The sequence below is a fragment of the Erithacus rubecula genome (genome assembly GCF_903797595.1).
Source record: "Erithacus rubecula genome assembly, chromosome: 3".
Classification (NCBI taxonomy): Eukaryota; Metazoa; Chordata; class Aves; order Passeriformes; family Muscicapidae; genus Erithacus; species Erithacus rubecula.
The window spans coordinates 121,819,197-121,844,917 of NC_136689.1; the positions used below are offsets into that span (position 1 = coordinate 121,819,197).

The 25,721-nt window shown below is 37.1% G+C and overlaps 1 protein-coding gene across 9 annotated transcripts in view; it reads left to right on the forward strand.

Moving 5' to 3' along the window:
* Positions 1-25,721, forward strand: part of RALYL (RALY RNA binding protein like) — a 365,270-nt gene that overhangs the window by 330,428 nt on the left and 9,121 nt on the right. For 3 of the 9 annotated variants that reach the window (XM_079300391.1, XM_079300392.1, XM_079300395.1), the window contains 4 exons: positions 907-1,070; positions 1,743-1,823; positions 10,154-10,267; positions 14,722-14,900. In XM_079300391.1, coding sequence (XP_079156517.1) covers positions 907-1,070; positions 1,743-1,823; positions 10,154-10,267; positions 14,722-14,900 — 538 coding nt within the window. The remainder of the gene's footprint in view (positions 1-906; positions 1,071-1,742; positions 1,824-10,153; positions 10,268-14,721; positions 14,901-25,721) is intronic. The other 6 variants (XM_079300393.1, XM_079300394.1, XM_079300398.1 and 3 more) reach the window with 2 other exon arrangements.

Consider the following 25,721-nt stretch of genomic DNA (forward strand, 5'->3'; position numbering starts at 1 on the left):
TTGAGAATATTTTATGATTATGTTGCCTAACCCCCTGCTTCAGACTCTCAACTGGAAATCCTCATTTTCTGAACTTTCTTCTCCTGACCTATCATGTCTAGAACACATATCTTTTATGTTCTAAATATATCTGTAGCTTTGATTACCTTTTCTACTGCCTTTATTTCCCCTCTACACAGGGGTTAGTTACCTGCTATTGATAACTGTATTTTTAGGATTAGGCAATTCTCTTGGGGAACAGAAGTTCATTTTTGTCATAGAATATCTTTTATTGGCATGTAGTGGTAAAAGTATGAATATCTGCTTGCTACAGTGGCTTTGGTTTGAGCATTTTTTTTCTTTATTAAGCATGTTTGAGTATTTTAGTATTTCTGCACCAAATCATTCTTCAATAAAGAGAACCTATGCAAATACTCTTATTTCACAAACTTCAGGATATTTCTTTATGGTGATGGTTGTCTTCAGGAAAGTTCTCTTTTGTACTTTAGTTTTACATCTTTAAGAACAGCAGATAGAAAGCTAGAATTTAAGCCATGCATGTAATAAAGGAGATTAAATGTCACAAAAAAATGTGCTGCTGTTGGCTGTGAGCAATGAAATAACGTGGACCTGTGGAAAGCAAGTTATGGATTTTCCATACAGCAAATAGCAGAGTCCCATAATACATCCTTCATTTAAATGACACACAAAAAATCTGAGCTGGTCTGTGCACCAGTGTGTGACTGAAATCTGAATAAGACACTTAATGCGCATAGGTCCTTGAAATCTAATTTGACTTGATATCAAGTGATTACAGTTTCAAAGGGTAATTTTCTCAAAGATAACATGCAAATTTAGTTGACAGAGCTCCCATGACATGAAATCATAGTGGGTTTTATGGAGTCCAGCTGTCTTGATCTTTTCTAGGTTGTTTGATTACCATGGCCGTGTGCCGCCACCGCCCCGCGCAGTGATTCCACTCAAACGGCCCCGGGTGGCTGTGACAACAACTCGGAGAGGCAAAGGGGTTTTCTCCATGAAGGGAACATCACGATCCACTTCAAGTGGGGCTTCTTCCTCAGGATCCAAATGTGAGTTGCTCATCTCAGTTGCATATTATTGAAACAATGATCCTAGCGATTTCTGCCAAAGCAGACAGCTTCCACTATATAGCCCTATTGCAGTCATTTCCTACCCTAGTATCTAGCTTGAAAAAATGGTTTGATTGCCGAAGCTTCCAGGCCTTTCCTGCAAGTCAAGGAGCACATTGATGACATTTTTGAAGGAGATTCTTTCAACAGTTGACCTGTTCCCTTGGCCTCAGAAAAGGCCTCTTTAAAATCTCCTCTCAACCTGATTGCTCATACACCATGAGATCCCGTGAACTGCCAGAAAAAAAAAAAAAAAAAAAAAAAAAAAGATAATAATCCTTTTATAGACAGACAGAGGTACACTGATTTCTGTGCAAACTTGAGAGTTGTATGTAAGCTGGTGGGGATGGACTGGGAGGGGAGCAGAGGAGGCTGGATTATGTGTAATTTTTCTTGCCAGATTTCTTTGAGTGTAGAAGGAGGCAAAGTGTCTTTGTCTGTTTCAAAGGAAGTTCAAAAAATGTTTGGCAACTTGGGCTTATTTAACCCTTCTTTAGTGAGTTGGCCCTAGAAGAGCTGATGAACAATAGCACTCCCTCCTCCAAGCTCACCAAGCTCCCCACTCCCTAGTATGTCCTGGGAACTTCATCTTCCTCTTCGTGCATCTTTCAGCACCCACCCGTCTTCCCCTGCCCCTTTTGTGGAGTGATACTGTCCTTGGAAGCGTCACTGGAAGAGGAAGAGAAAGATCAGGTAGGGATCAGATATTAGAAAGAATGAAGGAACTTCAATAAATCTTTTGCAGTACTAGAGTGGCTAACAAAACATCATGCTGTCTTACCACGAAATAAGTGAACCCATCAACAGCACATCTTACTGACAGAGGAGTTAATTATGGCATCAACAGGACCCAGTCATATACTTTGTTTGAATAACACATTCAAATCTTACATGCTAGTATCAAAGAAAGAAGATGGACTTCCTGAGCCCATTAGGTTCCATTCCTGATCCTATTATATGATCTGATGATATCAGAGAGCTTGCAGGAAAATATGCAATAAACATGTAAATGCATGTGTCTGAAAAAATGGACATGTGGTAAACACAGCTAAAGATAATATTATACAGCCAGGAACAAGGAGCTCAAGACATTCCTTGGAAGAGATGATTCTCTTACAGAGAGGCTCTGTTGTGTGTACAGTTAAATCACTTCCAAGTCTCCAGAGAATGAATGGGCTGGATGTCCATTACCACAAACAAGAGCTTTGTTGCCTAACACGTGGGAAGGCATCTAAATTTAAGTGTCATATTATGAAGCTCACTCAGACTCTAAGAGGATTTCTGGGAAGAGCAACACTTCCTTTGTTCTCCGGAGTATGCTCATGAGTCTAGATATTTTCATACACACAAGGGTTATTTGAAGTAACCCTTTCTTCAGTGCTTTAAATAATAATTTATGTTTTCTTCTATTATTTAAAAAAAAAAAAAGGATACGGCTCATGATCTTCACTTTAGGAAACTTAAAACTTAAGATACTTTGTTAGTCCTATTCAGTCCTTGGACCTTTGGGTTTTCACACAGTGAATCAAAGCTTTAGTTAGATCTCATTTGTTCATCATTTACTATTGCCTTATCTATATGAATACTTAGTAGTATCAGTGCATTCAAATGACTAATTGTCCTAAGGTATGCATTAATAAGAATGGGCTTTTTTGACTCACTTTGCCATGAAAAGAGAGTTTATTTTCAGATAAGTTTTTAATATACTTTTCTCATTGTCCAGAACAGAAAACTACAAAATTCTTCTAGAGAGCTGAGGATTTTAGTGTTTGTATCTCAGCAGATGTCAGGAAAAGCTCTCACCCAGAAATCTGAATTTGTGTTGTAGTGAATAAGACAAAGAATATTGCATTAACGTAATGTAATATTTGTTCCTCAGAACTACTGCAAAATTTTCTTTCTTTCTTCTGTATTTCAAAAAATGCTTTGTAATACTGTGTCAGGATTAAAATAACACATAGAATAGATTATAGGATTCAACCCTAGTCTAAACATACACAGGCACTTGTTATAAGATTTCCAAAACACTGCCTGCAAAATATGGCCAATATTGCAGAAACTGTAAATTATTTAATGGAAGTGCAATCAGGAGTGTCCAGATCCAGACAGTGTCATGCCCCAGTGGAGGTATCCTTCAATGTATTCAGGTGTGATCTGAATTCTAAAAGTGTCAGTCTTAGACAAGATCACCCTTGGATCCAGCTCTTCAACTGAAGGGAGAGCTGCAAGATGCATCACTGAAAACATGGGCTGACACTTTGACCTTTGTTGGGTTTCTATCCTCAATTCATTACAATGACAATGGGAATAAATGTAGCAATTTGTTATTGTAATGAAATAAATTGCACAAAATATTCTTTCTGCATGTAGCACATCTCTAAAAGGAGTCAGACACACAGTATACAGATTTTCATGCCTAATTTTCCCAAAGAATTACTTCTCTTTTTGTCAATTCCAGTGAACCCATCATAAATGTAGAAATATGATTTTGTTGACTTGGATAGGAATGTAATCAGCTTATTGTAATCTTTACCAGAGAAATAGTGGAGCCATTTCCTTAGAACTTCAACTAAGGAAGTAAAGAAGGTGTGTTTTGCAACTTCTTTTGCCATCTTCTTGTAAAAGTTGGTTATATTAAATAGCAGGAAGATGCAATTTAATGTCTTGTAGCCCCTTACTCTACACTGCTAATCTGTACCCCTTGAACAGTCGATTCTAATGTCAATTTACTGTTAAGTAAATAAAGGATTTATTCAATAAGATGAAATGTATAGTTCATGGGAAGGAAGCTATTTTGAGTTTTAATGAAATTTAAGACCGTAAGACACCTTCATTTCAGGTTTAGAATTTATAATGTCAAAATTGTATTGACAGTGCTTGAAGATTTCATGCCCTAGAGCAAAACTCTTATGAGATCTCTTTGCCTAAGAGACCTTTGAGACCAAAGTAGAAATCTCATAGATACAACTGCTCACACTCAGCCTGGATCCAGAAAATGAATCCTACGTGTCATGTTAAAGGTCCAAACACAGGAGACCCCTAAGTGAAATAATCAGAATCAAAGGACTCACTTTTGAAAAACAGAAATGCAAATGCAGAAGCTTATTGTTGTGCATAGATATTACAAAAACATAGTATCAAAAATGCCTTGCTCATTGATGAGCACATCTGCAAAAACAATATCTGCCAGCACAGTAAACTCCTGTTTGACCAAAAAGTGACAATATGTTTTTTAAATTTGCTTCCAAAACATAAAACACATTAGGAAGATTTGCTTTCTTTCCTAAATCAATAATTTTTCCAGGAACAGTTATCAATATTTTGGGTTTGTTTGTTTGGGTTTTTTTTAACTCCAAAGACTAGAAAAAAATAAATCAACACTTCCAAATTACCAGAAGTAGCTCATAAAATTAAACATCTTGATGAGTAAATTACACATTATTTCTTCTTCATGTTAATGGTACAAAGCAGTACATTCAAATTGCTATTTAGAACTGGAAAGAACTCACTTTTTATTACAATGTAGAAATTAAAGCTTTCAGGGTATGCACTTTTATTTTACACATCTGAAATCAGGAGGAAACTATCAATCAAATCTTTTGTGCTCTGTGTGCTTGAAATTAAGGAGTAGATACTTAAGACGTTAAAATATGTATTGAATTATGTCTTTGAATTAATTTTAACTCAGACTTCAGCTTCATCAACAGATCCATTTTTCAGTGATATCAAAAGTAAAATATGTTATAATATTTTGTATTAAACTTGAAGGGCTTAGATAAAAATACCTGACATTTCTTCCCAAAGAAATCTGAATCATGCTTTGTGGATGAATCAGTTTGCAGTTACAGCAAAAAAATGTTTCACAGATATAGTTGTAGTTCAACAGCAGCATTCTCATTTTTTAAAATAGGATTTACCTTGATTTTATACCTCTTATTATGCACTGGGTGTGGTAGTCTCCTTTGGTGTTAGATGCTTCAATAAAAGATGCATTCTAGAAGGCCACAGAGGGCTGCAAAGGGTCACTGAATCAAATTCCTTACTCTTGCAAATAGTGGCATCATCCTATCCTTTAATATACATCTTAAAAGTAGTTAGGGTTTGGGATTTTTCTGTTTCTTGTAATTTCCAGCTTAGTTTGTTTCTCATTTGATCATGTTCTTTTTTTTGCGCTGTCTTAGAACAAAAGTACCATTTCTTTTTACCTTGTCTTTAATAAACAAGAAAATCACTTCTGTCACACTAAAGGCTTTCCATTTTTATAGTCATCTTTTCAGCTGTTCTCAACATGTACCTGCTAGAATTCAGGGTTCAACCTGTACTCACCAGGTCCTCATACAAAGACAGTACACATCTCCATCTTTAGCAATGCATCATTTGACACACCCTAGCACTGCATTTTCCTTCTCATGGTTGCATACAGTGACAGTCTATTATCAATCCAAGGATAATTCTGTCACCGTCTTCTGCTGATGAGCCTTGGTGCTAAGAGTAGGGCTTCTGGTGTTAGGTGTAGGGGTGTTTTTCAGTGAAATCTCATCATTTTTTTTCTAATAAAATATTCCTTAAAATCACCTGACGTATTCTTTCAATCCAGTTTACTCTGAATTGGTGATATTTTTCAATTTCATGTCACCATCAAATTTCGCCTGTTTATTTACATTTTTGCATCAGAGTTGTTGAAGATATTTAGCCATTGCTAATCTCATTAGTAATCATTCTCTCTTTCAACATATGCATTTCTGTTAACTGCTATCATTTATTTATCTGTTTATTGGAAAAAATTCCCAAACAGTAAGTTATGTTATTTTCCTACTCTATTGCTCAAAAGTAGATGAACAGATATTTTGGATACATGGAGCTCTGGTGTCATGCTTATCAACAGCTTTCTTTCTTATCTGAGATCAATTTAAAAAAGAAAAAGAACCACATGATGTTTTGAAGGAGAATTATATACTCAAAAACAGGACACATGCAGCACAGGATTTATAATTAAATTTTATCTTTGTCATAACATTGCTTTAAAAGCCTGAAGTTCTTCCCAAGTGCTATCACAGACTCACAAAATGGTAGAGTTTGGAAGGGACTTGGAGCTCCTCTGGTGCAAGTGCCCTGCAAAGAAAATTTCCCAGGACTGTGTCTGACCACAACTATAGAAATAAAAAATTTAATTCTTGTGTTCAGATGAAATTTCCCATGCTTTAATTTATGCCAAAGGTCTTTGGTGTGTCAGTGGGGTCTACTGAGAAGAGTCTGGCTTTGTCTTCTTCATTCCCTGTTGTACTGGGGAGCCCAGTGGTGGACACTGCTCCAGGTGTGGCCTCACAAGTGTTGGGTAGAGTGGTTTGGGTTTGGCTGGGGCAGAGTCTATTTTCTTCTCAGTAGTTCCTATGGGGCTGTGTTGTGAATTTGTGCTGGAAATGGTGTTGATGACACAGGGATGTTCCAGTTACTGCTGAATTTACACAGAATCAAGTCTTTCACTCCTTCACCCCACCCCAACAATGAGCAGGTGCACAAGGAGCTGGAGGGGACACACCTGGGGCAGGTGACCCCAGATGGCCAAAGGGATATTCCAGACCCTGATATCATCTTCAACAACAAATTAAGGGAAAGGTTGGCCAGGGCTTGTTCAGGGCACCTGTCAGTTGGTGTTTTCATTTGCACTGGTTTTATTTCTTGGACTTTATTTCTTTCTCTGTTGTTTTCCTTTTCATGACTATTACTATTGCTATTGTTATTGCTACTACTATTACTATTATATTATATTTCAATTAATAAACTGTTCTTAACAGTCAACCTTTGTATTTTCTCCCTTTACCCTCCTTATTTTCTTCCCCTGATCTTTCTGGGTGTTGGAGGGAAGCGAGCAGCTTGTGTTGTGCATAGTTGCTGGATGCAGATAAACTGTGACAAGGAGAAGATATGGCTCATGCTCAAATTATTTTTCATCAGGATCCTTCATAATTTGTGTTTGGTAGTTGCTGGTTACCACAGAAATGCCCATTACATTATAATTGAGAGTGGAATTTCTCTAGGAGAATACTTTTGAGGACTTGTACATTCCTCTGCAGGGTAAAACAATAAGCAATTCAAGTAATTACACCATCACAATGCTGGAAACAGAGTGAAAGTTTGGAACTTGTGCAGACTTGTTGAGATTTTTTTTTTCTTTCTGTCTTTTTTAGTATTAACTTGAAGCAAATGACTCTATGATCATTGAATCATAGAATCATTTAGATTGGAAAAGACCTCCACATCATCCAGTTCAGCCTTTAACTGATCACCACCATGTCAACTAGGCCATAGCACTAAGACAGTGGTTTCTTGAACACCTCCAGGGGTGGCGACTCCCTAGGCAGTCATTTCCAATGTTTAGCAGCCATTTCTATAAAGAAATTACTTCTAACATCCAGCCTGAACCTCCCCTGGTACAGCTTGAGGCTGTGTCCTCTTGCCTATCACTAGTTATCTGGGAGAAGTGGACATCTCCCATCTATCTAAAACCTCCTTTCAGTTTGCTGTAGAGAGTGATAAGGTCACCCCTGAGTCTCCTTTTCTCCAGGCTAAACAACCCCAAATCCCTCAAATACTTCTCATACGAATTACCTCCTTTTACCAACCTCATTGCCTTCACTGCCCTTTTCTGGACTCACTCCAGCACCTCAATTTTTCTTAAACTGAGGTGCTCAGAACTGGACACAGCACTCAAGGTGTCTCACCAGTGCCAAGTACAGGGGGACAATCACTGCTGGCCACACTAATAACAGGCCAGGAGGCCATTGGCCACCTGTGTACACACAGTGGTTCATGTTCATCACCTGTTGCCCAGCACCCCTCTGTCCTTCTCCACTGGGGTTTGTTCCTTGAACCCTCATTGTTCCTTCTGGTGCCATCTTCTTCCCAGCCTAGTTTTTCCAGACACAGCACGTGTCGGAGACACCCTGTGCGGCAGACCTGAGTCCAACAGCCGTGCTGTGTGTCTGTTTCCTTGTCAGACAGATGTGCAAATGTACTCTGCTTTGCTTAGCAGACTGGAAATAAATACCATTAGGTCCCTTGCAGTGTCTCTTCTGAGTCTGACCTGTTGGGTTTGGCCAGCCTGCAGTTTGCCAGTCAAGGGAGCATCCCTGACACAACAGCTCAGCTGCACAGAATGTGTTGCCAAGGGCTTCATAGTGGGTTGCTGCCAGCACTTAGCATTCCCCATTGGAGCAGTTCACACCATTTCACTCTGGATTCTGAGCTACCTTGCTACTCCAACATGGACCAGCCACTGCCCCTGGGGAATCAGTAACCTTCTAAATATACAGTTGTCAGAATCTTAACATTTTGTTTCAGATCTGTGGATTGGAGAGTGACCTGTTAGTTCTCTAAGAACATTTTAAACCTTCACTCTATAAATACAGTTCCATTAAATATTGTATAGCATATAAGTCTAGCACAAAGTTTAGACTTACACTTTTTTCTTTAAGTCCTTCTGTTCACCCAATGTGAGATGGGTGAGGTTTCAGGCTATACTGTGCGATAATTCAATTTCTCAATATGAGCACAATTAAACAAGTGCATTACCACACATAGCAGCCTGCTGCCTTTAGCTGGCATGCCATACTATAATGCACATGGGCAAAAATCTAAGATAAAAATCTTTGGTTTCAACCTCAGTGAATATGCTACAAGTTTGGAATAAGACTAATTTGAAGCAAACAGACTCATCAACTATCACTGGAGTAGGCAAAAACTTGTCTTCACATTTCATCATCAGATTGACTGCCCAATAGAAATTACCTGAGACACCATGATAATAGACATGGCCAAAGATCAATGAGCAGGACTGATGCAGCAAGATGCAGCCACAAGACCCTTTTGACAGAAAGGGAACTTGTTCTTCTTCATGGCAGAGCATCCCTTTTCCCAGGCTCAGTCAGAACCCTCCTGCTGTGTATCCATGCTCTCCATACAGAGACCAAAGTCAAGGCACATCCTCCTACAGCAGTGGTGGAGGAGTAACACAGCTCAGGGCTCTTCCACTGACAGTCCCTCATGGGGATGGTGCAGCTCTGATGACTACTCCAGCCCTGTATAAATGGTTTTATTCTCCCATGCTAGCACAGGATTGCCATTTTCTCCTCTTGACCTTTTTCACATGGTATCCTAGCACAGACAGGGCAAGTGAATTTGATTGGACCACCTTCTGAGCATAAAATACCTGTTCTGATACTGCCAAAATAATGAGTTAATTTTTCAGGATTGCAGTGCTGTTTCCTTTGAAGCCAAAATACCTCCAAAGAATTTACTCCTTCTTGGGTTAGACAATGGGAATGCAATAATAAACAAAAATAAAGAGTAAAGCAGTTCAATAAAGATTTGGAAATTTCAGCTAATAATTTATAGGTGATGCCTCCATGTCCTTGGATGTGATCATAAAATGAAATATCTTCATATATTATCCATAGCTGGAAAAAGTACAAGAAATTGCCAACTGAAACTGAACTGAAAGCTTCTGAGGCAGCAAAATGTGACATTTCTTGCAATGAGTTTTTTCACTTGCATTCCTGGCTGCCCTAGCACTTATATTACCATTGACTCTTGCTGAGAAATACATACTGTAAGGGTCCTTTTTTATTATTGTCAGTATTATTACAAAATGGTCCAGCAAAATAGCATTTTAAGACTGTGACCTGTCTATCATATTTGAATTATTCTTTCACAATAGGCTGTTTTAAAGTAAAAGTTATTTGGATTTTTGAAAATTGTTTGAGATGTTTTTTCTGAAATTATTATTATTGAGCAACACACCTTACATGCAGTCTTGCCATTAAAGCTAAGAATTCTGTGGTTTTCTAGGATTCTGCATTTTTAACAATACTAATTTTTAATGCTGCATCTCTGAAAATATTGACAAAAATGTGAGAGCAGAATTTCTACCAAACTGAAAAGAAGGAACATGTTTTGCTTGGGAGAGGGAATGTTACCACAAATATAGTTTATTTCATGTTTTGCATTTTGCTCTCTTTCCACAGTGAGATCAGATGAGTTGCAAACAATCAAGAAAGAATTAACTCAAATCAAAACAAAAATTGACTCCTTGCTAGGGAGACTGGAAAAGATTGAAAAGCAGCAAAAAGCTGAAGCAGGTAGGTAAAAGCCATTTATAGTGAAATGAATTAAATTAGAAACTGGTTAGACAGACTAAAGAGAATGGAAGCTTTCTGAAATTTTGGTACTTATTGGAGGCCTGAAGCAAGGTAAATTAACTCTCAGGTAGAACTACTGAGATGATAGATTAATATTCTTCACAGAACATGCATCATCATTTAAGAATTGTTTTTTATGGTGTAGTAGGAAAAAATAATTTCTCTAGTTGTTCTGGAAACAAAACATCATTAAAAACTGACTAAACAGAATAAAGCTAGAAGTTTTTGACCGTGGGGATGCTTGTGCTGGGTACATTAAGGATTAATAGATGGTGTATACCAGTAATCATTGCCTGAGCAATAAGCAGCAGGTAATAGTCACAAGATGACGCAGGACAAAAGTTGTGTTTGATATAAGGAAAAGAGATGCAATGAAGCCATATAGTGAGTTGACCAGAGAGACCATGCTGGTTCCATCCTTGGAAATATTCAAAACTCATTGCCCATGGACCTGGGCCAAAATTTGAGTTTGTCCCTGATTTGAAGAGAGATTGGACTTGGAAAGCCCAGAGGCAGTTTCCAGCCTCAGTTATTGAGCGAAGCTCTGGCCTCTTTCTAAAACTGGTTACACCCAATTTTGGTTTTTTCTGGCTTAATTTTTTTTGGTTTGGGCAAGCCTTGGGAATGAAAAAAGTACAATACTTTATATTGGATTTTATTTATAATTTACTTTATAACTTAATCAAGTCAGTGCAGTGTTCATTTTGTTAGATGAATGCTCTCACCTGGCAGCACTTTAAAGCACTTTAACTGAGAGTTATAATTTTCAACATGGTAGATATAAAAATAAACTTGGTTCTTATGCCTGTATATGGCATTTTCTTTGCTTTTTCCTTATAGATCACATATATATATTTTTACAGGAGCTTTATACTAGTGAGTTGATTTTGTGAGAATCAGCAGGGAAACGGAAGCCTTATCTCATTAAAAACTCGATTTTTTTTTCACCCCTCCCTTCTGTGATAACTTTTTATTAATTTTGTGTGAAGTTTCTGCCTCAGAATCCACAACTGCCTGGGTGTCTGGATAGTAGTCAGTTACATAAAGCCAAAACCCAACAGGACACATAAAGAGAATTGTCAAGACTGTTTAAAACATTACTGGGAATTTGAAGTCGAGGGTTACAAACCTGACAAAGTCAAAGTATAAATTTAGATATGGATGTGTCCTGTTCCCAAGTAACTTTAAAAAAAATTCTTTGAAAAATGACCTACCTTTTCCTTACAATCATTTTCTAAGTTGATAGACAAGGACCAGTCCCCCAGCTGTTACAGTTTATCTCACAAAGTTGAGGGCTTTTTTCAAGTCTGAGGTAAACCATTAGTAGAGAGTGATTATCTCTTTCAGTAGAACTGTGCACAATATGTATTCATTAGATTCTATTTTGTTCTTTATGCAAGTTGGATAAAAGCTGATATAATTGGTGAAGATGTAATTGCAAGGCACTCCATTGAATCACTTGTGCACTGAAATACTATGACTGTGCATCCCTACCTTGGGGAGCTTTTAAAAAAAATCCATTACTATGCAAAACAATCTGCAGATCATTGTACTTTGATATCCAATTTTCACTTTTGCTAAAGGACTGTAGTGATCTCATTTAAACAGCTCAAAGAGGAAAATGTTGATTTGTATTGAGTCATAGTCTTATGCATTCTGAACACAAGCAATGAATATCCTCAGATATCAAAAAACGTTTTCAAAATATTGATATTTTAAAACATCAGGTGCAGAACTCATCTCTCACATTCTTTGTCTCTCATTGGTGGGTGTGAGGAGAAAAACACCTCCAAGATACCTGTAAGCATGGGACCCCATTTAAATTTCCTGAGTTGATGAGGAGGGTTATGCAGCCTGGGTGATTAGTCTGCAGATACAAAAAGATTCCTGTAAGCTACAATAGTTCATTTGTAGCTGAACTATTTCATTTAGAGTGTCATATGGGAGATGATGAGATTATTTTGTTCCTTTTTTATGGTTTGGCAATGTTATTTCTTATTTTCCTCTGCCAGAAGGTGTGCCCCACTAAGACTGGGATCAGGGAAAGGATCTGTGTCACATTTACATAAAGCAAAAATCAAGCCATCATCTTGATCATTTGGTTTTTATAATTTTGACTCACTCTCCTGAAGAATATTTAATTTTTAAACCTAAAAGTTGTTATATCTGAAAGCATGTGATGTTACAGGCTGGACAAGCTCAGTGCATATGTTGGTTACTTCTCTACAGCTGCATGAAAACTCTCCTTAAGTAACAGCTGATGTTCTGGCTTTTTCTATTATCAACCTCTTACCTTTCCAATAAGGGGAATATAGAAAATAGGATTTCCTGTATGTAGAAAAACTGTAGAAATAGCTCCTTTGTTTTTTGCAAAAGTCTGAAACAGGAAGCTGGGAATAAGCTGTTCTGACATGAATAAGAAAAGTTAGAATATTCTTCCTGTTATATTAGAGATAAGGCTCTAATTAGGCTGAAGGTTAGGTACTTAAATTTAAGTTCTCAGAGGAGCCCAAAAGAGATGGGTACTGCGATGATATTTTAGCCTTCTCTGAAGAACCCAGTCTATGCTCTCATCAAGACAATTAAGTGACCTATTTTTTTAGCAATTGTATCTTAGAAGGTTTCCCATTTAAATCTATCAATTTTACCAATTCAGCAACCTTGCTTTTAGAAACCTTAATAAAAGTTGATTCAGTTGTCATTGCCAGAGCTGAGTGATCTCTCAAGTGGCTTAAGATAGGAAATGGTAGAGCCAGACATAGAAGGCATGGATGATTCAATCCTTATTTCCTTGTGCATAAGGCAAGTAACACAATCACTTATAATTAGCATGGCATTGTGTGGAGCACCTTACCAAGATAAGGCTCCATGGGCTGAATCTTCTGCTCATACATGTGACTACAGTACTGTTGAAGCAGCTTTCTAAGATTCCTGTTATTCTTTAAATCTAAGAATCGTTCTGAGGGCATTAGGTGACTGAGGGAGGAAAGCTTAATTTTTCTGTTTCTTCAGTAAGCAATGTTGAAAATGAGGGACTAAAGACTGATGAAGACTAAAGAGATGAATGTAAATGGCAAAATAAACGTTCAAAGTCAAAAGGTAAAACAAATGTCTTGGTTTAAGACTATGGAACAGAAAAATGCAACCTGATTTGAATAGCATGTTTAGCTGATAATAATTTATGGTAAAAAAAAATATGCTCAAAGAGCTTCAAAAATATAGAGCTTCAAGGCAATACTTGATTCATTGGTTGGCCAACAAGATAGGTAAAGAATTACTAGTGTTACAGAGCAGGCACTCTGACAAAGGAAGAAATATTTTGTTCTAGAAATTCTGTCATTGATCACCCTCAGAATGATATTGTTTTTCTAGCTGTATGCAAACAATTTTCTGGCCTGATTCATTTTGAGTACCTAAAGTTTTTCATATAAGTTCCTGATATGCACAGGGACAAGACTGATTATTTCTTCTACATTCTTCAAACATTCTTCTAGCCAGTCTGTCTCTATCACTCTTCCATCAATCTTCCTCTGGATTTCTGCTGTTTAGGTGAAGTTCCTCAGCATATCCAAGAGTTTCATAATACTTAGTCACAACAATGAGCTACTCTCATGAAGTCACAGAATCACAGTATCACAAGGTTGGAAGAGACCTTCAAGATCATCGAATCCAACCTGTGCCCTAACACCTCAACTAAACTATGGCACCAAGTGCCACATCCAGTCTTTTTTCAAACACATGAACCAGAACAGTCAACCAGAACAGATTCTTCAGGCCTCCATGGAAATGATCTTTCTTTTCTCCACTTTGCAGAAAATATAGGAAGCCAATATTTGGTTCATTGGAGGTGGGCATTATCCAGTTACTTCAGCACATTATACCAATGAGGAGTAACAGATACTTTACTCCATAAAATCATGTTTACCTGTCTAAAAGGGTTTGTTGATTACCTGTATTGCCATTAAGATATATTCACTGTAAATTCACACAAATTCTTGCTCATTTATTGGCAATTAACAACCTTCTGGTTCACAGAGCATAGATATTTATGTACTTCTTACTGGCTGCACATGAATAAATAACTGGTGACTATGCCATTGGTTTCCAAGGCAAAAGTACAGAAAATTAAAAAGCTGGATCTATTGGTAAATCAAGCCTTCATCCACTGCATGGCATAAATGGGGTAGATGACCATATTGATATTGTGATTTATTTATGCTCTAATTCTTGAAAGGAAAGTTTTCAGCCATATTTGCCTGGTAGACATTATCACACAGAATTTTACAAAGCTAGCACATCGGGAGATGGAAGCTTAGGTTTCTTCTGCAGAGCACTTTCCTTTGCCACCAATAGGAAAGGTTACTGAATCTCTATAGGGTATGTTTTCCTTACAGAAGCCCAAAAGAAACAAATGGAAGATAATGCTGATTTGATTCAAGAGGAATGCATATCAGAGAATGCAGATAACTCTACGGAAGAGCCAATTGAAGGAGGGCCAGATGCAGATGGGGATGGAGAAGATATGACTGATGGGATAGAGGAGGATTTTGATGAGGATGGCAGCAATGAGCTGGTAAGGAATAATCATGACATGTCTGTCTATATGGTTCCTACAAGTAACCACAGAGAACCAACAGTCTGGATTAACAAAATTAGCACTGTGGTGTTCTGTAACTAGTGCCTAGACCTATACTCCTCATACACTGTAATATCAATTAAGCATAGGAACCTCTGAGGAGAAACAAGAAAAATAATTTTTACTACATTTGGCGATATTAGAAAGGAAATAAAATGTAGTTTAAATTGGTTACATTTATTATTTTATATATGTAAAAATGTAGTGGGCTATTTTTTTCTTTTCCTTTTTTAACTGCTGCTTTTCAAAATTAAATAAAATTCTAAAATGGTGAACATTTTCATTATTAAAAATGTGCTTTCCACAGTCCCAAGTCTCTATCTTCCATGTATATACTCTGCAGGCTCATATTGGCTGATGCAGAATTTTTTGATGAAGAATTTCTCAAGAAATGCTTGGCTAAGAAACGTTTGGGTTTTCAGCCTGAGGCTGCACCTTTCATGAAATACCCATCATGGTGCTAAACTCCTAGTGTTGCTCTTCTAGAACAACATTAAAAATATTTGGAAAGTCAGATTTATATCTTTCTGTGCATTCCTAATTAGAATGGAACAGTCACAGTGGCTTAGCCTCTATTATACTCTCTCTCTTCCTGGTTTTCTTGTTCTGCTTTGAGCTGAAAGAACTTTTGTTGCTCATTGTCATTGCTTGCATTTGAAAAATATTTAATCATATGTGTACAGTAAAAATCTCTTAGTGAAGCAGCAGAAATCAGTCAGCAAGGGGCCCAGGAAATCAACAGCAGGTCAGGAGCAACAGAGCATGTGAATAACCAGCAGTTTCTACTGCTTACTGCAAATGCAATTTAAATTTACTTGTAATTTTCAGGTTTGTGTCCAGTTAGCCAGCCCAAGACTATCTTGAATTTCTTTATCTATATTGAATTTCTATATCCTGAATAATATTATTCCCAGAAGAAGCCACTAAAAACTGAATTCCCTCATCTTTTCACATGCAATGTAGAACAGATGACATTATCTGTTCTTAAAGAGACAGATTCTCCTCTTCAGATATGAAGTATGAAGCTGTCATTCAGAATTTGTAGGGAGGTGGCATTTTGTAATTAATAAATACTTGTAAATATAATTTCCTACCACGGCTAATATCTGAAAGTTGATCAGCTGAAGTGATTCTAGCAGTAGAGGTGGCAACAGTTTAAGAAGAATGGTGGATTTTGCACTAATTAGGCACCAGACTCTCCATTACAGACAAATAAGTGGGGGTGTTAACATACAGTGCATTAGACTCTGCTCAATGCTGTCGATTCATCCTGTGGATTTGACATAGTTAACATATATCCGCACTATATAACACAAAAAGTAGAAGAACTTTTCCATCTATCAAAAGCCTCAGCAGGAAAGGCTCTATGAAGCAAGCAGCACAGGAAGAATTCATTAGCAGTGAAAGTCTGTAATTGGCACAGCCACATTTGCACACCACTGCTTCCAAGTTAAAAGCCTTTCCAAGACTCATGTTATGGAATTAGTTGAAGTGCAGTGCATTGCAGACACAGCTCCAAAGACAGCTCAGAGGTTTGACACACACATCTAAGACATGGGGAACCAGTTCCAGTTTCTCTGCATGTCATCACTAAGTGCATGAGTGTTGAGAGGAGCTGGCTTACTGCATGTGGAGAGTGGTGTCCTCTGCATTGCATCCTGGCATGAGTGGCATCCCCCCGTCCCAACAGGATAGTAGCAAGGAAAACCAAGGAAGAGGACTTCTGTGCAGCATCTCAGTCAGGTGCAGCCTAGTGCAATGCCAGGGCAGTGGAGCCAGTCAGCCTCCTGCCTTCCCCCTTCCCAGAGGCTGGCACCCTCTAGCTGAGAAGTTGGCAATAAAAAAAAAGAGTCTTTAAAGCTCACCACTAGGATTGTCAGTGATGTAAAATCCCTGTCCTTTTCATCCTCCCTTGCCATTTCCATTAAGTTTTGGAAGAGGCTACTTCACCTTAGCTCTCCTGCCTGCCATGATGTGATAATACTTTCTTCCTTTTGCAAAGCCTAGGGAGATTAGTGAATGCAAACCTGTGATGGATAGGATAAAGGATTGCTCAGCAAAGGATTGCTTCAAATAAATCTCAGGGTATGGGTGTTCTCCACAGCAAGGCAATTATAAATTGAATTATGTATCTTTCCTTTATAGTTTTACTCACACAGTCAGAAGTATTGGCCTGTACTTATGATATGAAGATGGCAGGTTTTGATGCATATTGTAATTTAGATGGTTTTATCCTGACATATATTTATATAGATACATTCTCCAATTCCTATAAACTTTAGTTTCTACTCCAATCATTGATAGGAATGTAAAGGGACAGACAGTAACAATGCTGCCAAATGCATAGTGAATACTCCTGTAGAAATACTTGGGAATTCAGTCTGCTTCCACCTATTCTATGTCTTATCTGAAATTGCCCTCTATCTTTTGAAAAGGAAAGTAGATATATAACCTTGTTGTAAAGCATGTCCTAGCAGATGTTGTTATTCTGTTTTATAAAGGTAAGTTATTTAGGAGAAAAAAAAAGTTGACTAAGAGCAAATATGTAATTTTGGAATGGAGCCAGTTGCAAATCTTTTGAGAAAAAAAAAGGTTAAGAATTAAAGTTGTTAAATATGGCAACAGTTACAAAAACTTTCCACATGAGAAAAATGTTATTATTTGGACTTGGAATTTAAAAAAAATCTCCAAAAGGCTTTCTAAAAATGAAATCTGTAATGGTTTCCAAATATAGAGCTAAAGGAATTTAAGGCAATGATTAAGAAAATATTTTCTTTCACCATTAAGACCAGCACAGGAAATAGAAAGATATTTCAACAGGCAAAGCTAATGCCCTGAAGTTATTTCAGCAGGAAAATTTAATTGTGAGTCCACTAGTATGAAAAATATTAATAGAGGAAAAGAGGACAATTACTTAAATTTATATCTTAACCTTTAGGGAATCAGATTTATCTACAAATCTTCTGCCAGGTCATTTCAGAAACCTGCTACAGGTTTGCTGAACAAAATTTCAGGCTGTCAATAAAGAGAGGTGTTCAATAAGGTCATACCCACTTCCAGAGTCCAGGCACTGCCAGAATGGAGCCTCTGAATCCATATATGTGGGTCTCCATCTTTGCAGCAGAGGACTCAAAAATATATTTCTTTCTTTATTTCTAGTTCTAACTTGCCAACTAAGTGACTACACAGGATGTATGCTGTGGCTTAGGGTGGTAGATCAGTTCTCTAAATTCACACACTGTCTATTTGAAGGAACAGATTACTGCACATTAACTGAGTGATGGCAGCTGTCCTCATGCCTGCTTTCAGCCTAGATCAACTGTAAAGAAAGACACAGTCTGAGTCAGGCATGGATTTAAGAACACTTCAGCCTCTTCAGTTGTCTGCCTGGCTGCACACACAAAACATCATACTCAACAGCTGCACACCTTCTTCAGCCACCATCTAGACCAGAATGCTGTTCAACCTTGCATTGTAATTTTCTATGACTAAAGACATGCCCACAAACAGTTATTATGGCTCAGCTAAAGTGTGAAAAACATTTATGCAGCAATAATTTGATTGCCCATCTGAGCTCCAATTCAAGAAATGATGTATTTGAAACACCTGCTGTAGTCATCAAACATCACCTCTTGAGAAAGTCTCTTTTGTTCTATTTGCCCAAAATGTCTCTCAGTAAATGTCTCCAGTGTTTCAGACACTCTGGGTTAAAGGATAGCCTTAGAAAAATTCCCAAAGAATTTTGCTGCATTTTTACACTGAAGAGTTCTCAAAAAGGTGATCTGAGAAACATGATCCATCTATGTATGAATATGTTAAAGAGTTGACTTCAACTTGCTCAGTAAAGTGTGCCATAAACTTTCATCCACAAGCTTCCCATTCCCCCTTGCACAAGGACATGAATATTTTGTAGTTTTATATATATATAAAATAGTCACTGGTTTATTATGTAGCTCCTGAGCTTACTTTACAGTTCATGTCACTTAACTGAATCCCTTAACCATCAGAGGTAGTGAGAGGGGTTGAAAACTTCAGGTCTATTTCCTTTGCTCCTTTTAGGTAAAAAACCAAGTGGTTGGTTATCCCAGATTTTACTAGATCCATAATTCAAGCTTTATTCCACTCCTAACATTGAACAGTTTCTAGTAGCAGTGAACTTAAAATTTCTGTGTTCCTTCCTTGTGAATTTCTTTTAATTCAAACTGTCCATCAACAGTGTTGTGACAAAGACAGCACACCGTTGTAACACTCATCTCATTTATGGAAAACGGGCTGACAGGAAGAAAGGTCTTCATTTTTACTAAATTAAGTTCACACACAAATCACAAACAGGTCACAAATTACACAAACACAAATCTCCAGTGATATCAAGCAGGTTTTGTGTGTCTGCCATGGTTTGAAATTGTAAGTAATGGAAAGGAAAACAAATAACCTTTTCTTACTCCTGTGGCTGCACAGAGCAGAACAGAAAAGTGGCCTTTGCAACACAGTACAAAACATTATGATATCTGAGAAGCAGCTTATCCTCAGTCCCTCTATAACAAGTCCCTTCTTACTAGAAATACCATTAATACTGTTCAACCTGGCTGAAAGATTGAAGGAAGAACATTTCTGAATTAGCATGCCTAATGGTTCCCTAATTCTCCTGATTTAGCACATGGATAACCCAGTGCAGACCCAGAACATTTCATATATCTTCTCTGAACTTGTTTCAAAGGGTGTTAATTCATCACTGAGGAAGTACTGATCAAGTAACTGCAATCCCCTTGTAAATAAAACAGGTAGCTACAAGTTACTTCACTGAAAGCCTGAAGTATTATAGCTTTGGGAAAATATAACTCAAAAACTACAAAAAACTTTTAGCCAATGGTTAATAAAATACCTACAAAAAATTATCTGCAATGAATTATGCACAAGCACTCATATCTGTATTACATTGCCGAGGAATAATAGTTCCTGTGAAACTGTCAGCCTTTCATAGTAAATAACCATAATAATAATAATGGCACGACAATGATTCAGTAGTTGAGCATTCAGTGCAGCAAACTGTTTTCTGGTAGAGTATTGATGCAAATACAGTAGATTTATGGTGTCATAACTCAGATCAGACACTGGTTAGTGCTTGGCTGGAATTTGAAGGATATATTCACAATCACAGCATTGTTTTTATGCTGGTGTAGCTGTGCTAAAAGTAATGAAGTCAGACAAGCATTATTAGATGGGAGTTCCACAATAATGAGTCAGCTTTAATGAGATGTCTTAAGAGGCATTTTTATTAAATTATTTTAGAACCAAAGATACAGAGACTATAAAAGGCCCAGTTCTGGTTACAATGTAGATTTACAGTAGTTATTTCAACAACAATTATAGTTCCCTTTCTATTACATATATTTCAGTTGTATCTACCTCTCAAGGGTATTTGATTTCTTACTCTTATCCTTTTCTCTACCTCCACACTGCATGTTTTCAGCCTATCAAATTTGTTTCCAACATCTGATAAAGAATAATATTTTAAATGTTATTACCAGAAACTGTCACAGACACAAAACTCAGGATAATCCTCTTGCTGCACTGATTTTCATTATGCAAAAGTAAAACCATAATGATATAATAATAGCTATATTTCTTGTAGGAATTGATGCAATTACCATTTAAATCAATGGAACCAAATAGTGCTGTGGCCAAAGCTCATCAAAAACACTTTCCACTTTAGATTGCTGACAGGTACACTACCAAAGGTATTAGCAAAAGTGGTTTTAATTTGATGTTGTAGAAGAGTAACTTAGCCAATGTTCAGTGGCAAGGTTCACAGTAGTACTGTATGGCACAATCATTTGAATGATTCAAAACCACCAAGGCACAAATCAGAGTTACCATACTAAAAGGTTTTGAATAGAATCAGTCACTCCCCAAACATCTGCCATTGGTAAATGGTCTCTCTGCTTCAAGAAGTAATCTCAAGAGGCATCCCAGTTCAAGAGGAGACCAGCACCATGCTGCTAGTCAAAGAAGGCCCACTTAGGCTGTCAGATTTGTGGAATAAAGTGGCTGAATTGCAGCCAAATTACATGCAGTGGGAAAGGTCTGCACGAGATTCCTTGTACCCTCAACTTTCTTTGTTCCTTGATAAACGAGGCTTTGAAAGGCTACCTGCTGTTCATGTGTTAATTCCATGAAAGGAGTTTCAACATCACTCGCATCAATGCTCCCAGTGCCACTCTTTGCCTTTGTGGGCAGCTAGAGGAGTTTTTGGCTGTCTGGGCTATGGCTCAGGCCTTTGCCTCCTTCTGAGTCTGAACCAAATTACCATTAGTTTGGTTAAGGGTTGATTGTATGCATCACAGCCCTCCTATAAGTAGCTAAAGGGAAATTAATTTAATAGCAAATCTGTATGAAACTTTGAAACTTTCCTTGCTTTAATTATTTTGTATGGAATTCAGCAATGAAAATACTCAGCAGAAAGTAAAACAAAATCTACAGAAAAAGGGCTAAAATTTGTCTGATGAATTTCATCTAGTTTAAACCTAGTTTTGCATATTTCAAATAGCAAGATTAATGTGACTGTGTGATAGTATTGATAATATTCAATTTATTATTGTAATTAAACTAGATTTTTCATTGTCCATTTACATGCATGTTTTTTCAGTGCATAGCATCAGGGCAGGTAAGACTGACTCTTCTATTATCAGCCAAATTAGGCTGATTAAGCTTGTCAAAAAAGATCAGTAGCTATTCTGACAATTTGCAGCTTTTTGAGTGCACTTGTACAGGATACTGCTTAGAAAATAAAGGCCAAAAGTTCTTATTAATGGCAATGGCTGAAGCAATGTTGTCTTTTCTATTGCACTTACCATTCATTGAAATCTTGCATTCAGTGTCAGGGAAACATGATGTTCTTCATTCCTAAGACAAATGGATAGGTAAAAGATTGTGTTCACTTGATAAATATCAGTGCAAGATGTTTGTACTTGAGCAACCTAAGAAAGTCATTAGGGGCACCATTCCCGACAGATACTAATTCCTTATACCTTCTACAGCTGCAGTAAATCTAATAACCTGTGACTGAAAAAATGGAGAAAGTAATAAAAGCATGCCATGAAATCAAAAATTGTAAGAAACTTCCTGACATGCCCTTTTGTTATATTTAATACATGCAGTAGCACAGTAGACCTGCTTGCTGTTCACCCACTGTTACATGAGTCATTAGAAGGACCTTGCCACCAGCCCCTCCTCCCCATTTTTCCTGTCAGTCAATTTATCAGAGGAATATTTCCTAAGTGATGTTCAGCATTTTAACCAGGTTACTGATTTATGAATGACTTGAATGTTTTTCTAATTGTTATTTAAATCCTATCCCTTACACATGGGATCACATGGGAACCTGCAGAAAATGCAGGCAATGTTATAATGCATTTTGTGTCTTTTTCTACTAGATTTTCCTGCCTGTAATTGGACTTTTGTAAAACAAATAACCAAACTATTTTTATTGAATTCAGATTTGCTCCTCTAAATCTACTCTCTATAATCTTTAGTTCTCAGTTAAAAAATCATCTAAACTTGAAGTCATAAAACTTTTAAAACATTGTAATGCAAATAATATACTTAATTCACAGACATTGAAATCATATAGATTTGATAAAAAATAGCTTGAAAATAATGGGTTTACTCTTCTGTTTATCTCATTTTTAAGCAAAGTGGGATGAGGAATTTTGGGTCCTGTTCTCAGCTTTGACACTGAGCCCATGTGGTAGGCAATGGGCCTCAGAAGATTGAATGTGCAGGTAAAATTAGCACCTCTTTCTGAATTCAGAACAACAGATGTCTTTCTTTGGCATGTAAGAAAGGAGCATTCCCACTTATCTAAACTTCTAAAAAATTATATGCTTTCCAGTAAAGAAAAATGTCTGTGGAACTATAGGCAACATATTCTTCAATGAATCTGTTTTGCTTTTTTAGTTGACCCTGCCAGCTGTCTTAACCTGCCTGAAGTCTCAGTCATCATTTAACAAGATAGTCATGGTGCTTGATAATTTTGAGACAGCAAATATTTAATTTTAATGGTTCAGGTTCTACCAAAAACAGCTGCTTTGCCTCCAATTTAAAAACAAAACAAAACCACACACCAATTAGTGAATTTAATCAGAAGTAAACAATGCTGTCAGATCAGGTCAAAACTTCTCTTAGGCATGTAAACAAAATACTTGCCTAAATGAGATTAATTCTTCTCTGATATAACATAGTTGAGCTTAATATTCAGTATTAATAGCCTCATTAGTTTTATTTTGTCCAAGTAGATCAGCATTAGCTCCACAGATTTTGCTGGCCCAAAATTTATAAGCAGATAGTCAACCTCTGAGTGAAGTGCAGAAACAAGGACAGCCAAACACCTACCCCTTAGAAGCAAACCTGGATCCCTTTTCAGGTGAGGATGATGATGACTTCTAAAAAATATCACAAGCTTTTTTGCTTTACCTTAGGGCTGAAAAACAAACATTGGAAATTAATTGAAGTAACTCAACACTTTAAATAAGACTGATTTCAGTTTCCACCCATGAATATTTTTGCCAATGTAATTTTACTTCCCTGTGCTTTGGCTGACTCCAGTGGAATTTGGGTGACTTGTTGAAGGTGCTGCACAGGATTTTGTTCACCCATCATTTGCAACCAACAATGTTAATGTTAATTCCCCATCAGTGTATGGGGGAATAAACATTGGAGCAGTAACCTAGTATGGATACAAAGCAGCAGTATGAGGTGTGTTGGGAAAGCAGTGGATGGGAAAGGGAACACTGGTGTTGTCTAGGCATTCACTGGGACACAGAAATCCTCTGGAAAAACTCAGGACAGTCATTGCATCTGTGCTATGGATTTGAGTCTATAGGCTTAATCATCAAATTCTATGATTTAACTGAAATTGAGAAATTGTCATGCATCACACATTTTTCCTGGTGTGTCAGTCTTTGAAAATAAATAGCTTTAGTTGCCCTAGAAAACACTCATTTCACAGGCTTTATCAGTAACCTTGAGCAACAAAAATGCTGAATGGAAAACCCTCAGAGGAAACATTTTTCTGCTGAAATTCTTCACTCAAGTAAAGAGGTGCAAACATTGAAAAGCCAAAAGATTGTTGTTTTTCCATACTAAAAGGCAGAAATTGTAGATGTTATTATTTATTTTCAATATGAATTGCAGAGCCACTACAGCTAGTGACCCAATTATTCCAAAAGGTCTCAATTTTTTTAGAAAATATAAATGTGTTACTAAGAAGATTTTCTGCATGATTAATATCAAAACATGAAAGGCAGATTGAATTTATCCGAACATAGGCATTTACACACCTCAGAAAAGGGAAGTTATTTAGAAGGTGATAGAACTGTAATTGCCATTTCAAAAAAAAAAAAAAAAAAAAAAAAAAAAGCAATCAGTGAGAATAAAACAAGCTCGGTCTGCCAAAATGAAGATTTGGAAGTTAATCAAATACCAACTCAGCCAGCTTGTCATGCTGCTGTGTGTCTGAAGTTTCCAAATTGTTGTTGCTATTGATTTCTAAAATTACACTACAGTTCTGTAGTCTTTCAAAATGAGCAAAGTGTTTTCCAGACCAAGTAAATAAAGAATGAAAAGGCTAAATTCTTCTCTGCTTCGTTGTTGCAGGGTTATAATAATCCTTTCTCAGCTAATACCAGATTCTGCACCATTTACAGACCACAATTTCACCCCAAGTCCAACATTTTGCTTCGTAACTTTTAGTTTAAAATTAATGTCTCTTGAAATCCTCATAAAACCAAAATATTAGGCATTACTGTGCACTTTGCATTCAAATAAGTATGAGGCAGGAAAATACAAATAAAAAACTGTTTTAAATAGGACCATCTTTTATTACCATTTCCACCTGGATCACATTCCCATAGCAAGACTTTCACAGAGGGCAGTTTTAAGCAGTAATTCTATATCCTGTATATTCAGTTGATTGTCTTAATTCATTATACTGTCACCATTTAAATATTCATTTTGCATTGTGTGTCTCATTCCCCTCCTACTTCCTGTGGTTTACTCTGGGCTTTCCCAGTGTCTCTATCTCATGCTATATGCTTCCAACCTTTTCTTCAAGAACTCTCTTCTTCCCATTTCTTTTCTATTTTTTTTTAATGTCACTCCACCTGCTTGTTCAGTTGAATAAAATCTCTGCCTCCAAGTATCTGAAAAATCTCAGACTGATTAGACAGAACACTCCTCATCTCAATACATCATTGCCTACAATTATTTTGACTGGAATGGGCACACCTTGGGTTTTGATACCTATCTAAACTCTAATTTGGCAATGGTGAGAATGTTTATTAGGTGCTTTCTGCATAATTACTTCAAGGCAATTTTTGTAAGCTCCTATTTCATTTATTTTAAAACCACACTTCTTAAAATGTAGACATATTAAATGGCCTCAAGGTAGGAGTTTCAGTACTTCCTTTATGCATTAAACTGTGTGTTTAAATCTGCACCCTTGCCTTGAGCATTAATACTAATTGGACCACCACCTCACACTAGAGAATTCCTACACCTCACATTAAGCAGAGATTTATGCAGTAGGAATTTTAGTCTACAGGTTTTTTACACCATCCTGTAACTTAAAAGCATCCCTTCTGTGGCATTCAGGATGATAAAGTACAGTACTTACTGTGAATCATGATAAGACTCAGTTGAACTTGCTTCTCATGGAGTAAGCACTGTCCCAAGAAGCAGAAAACACCTAGGGATCTCCAA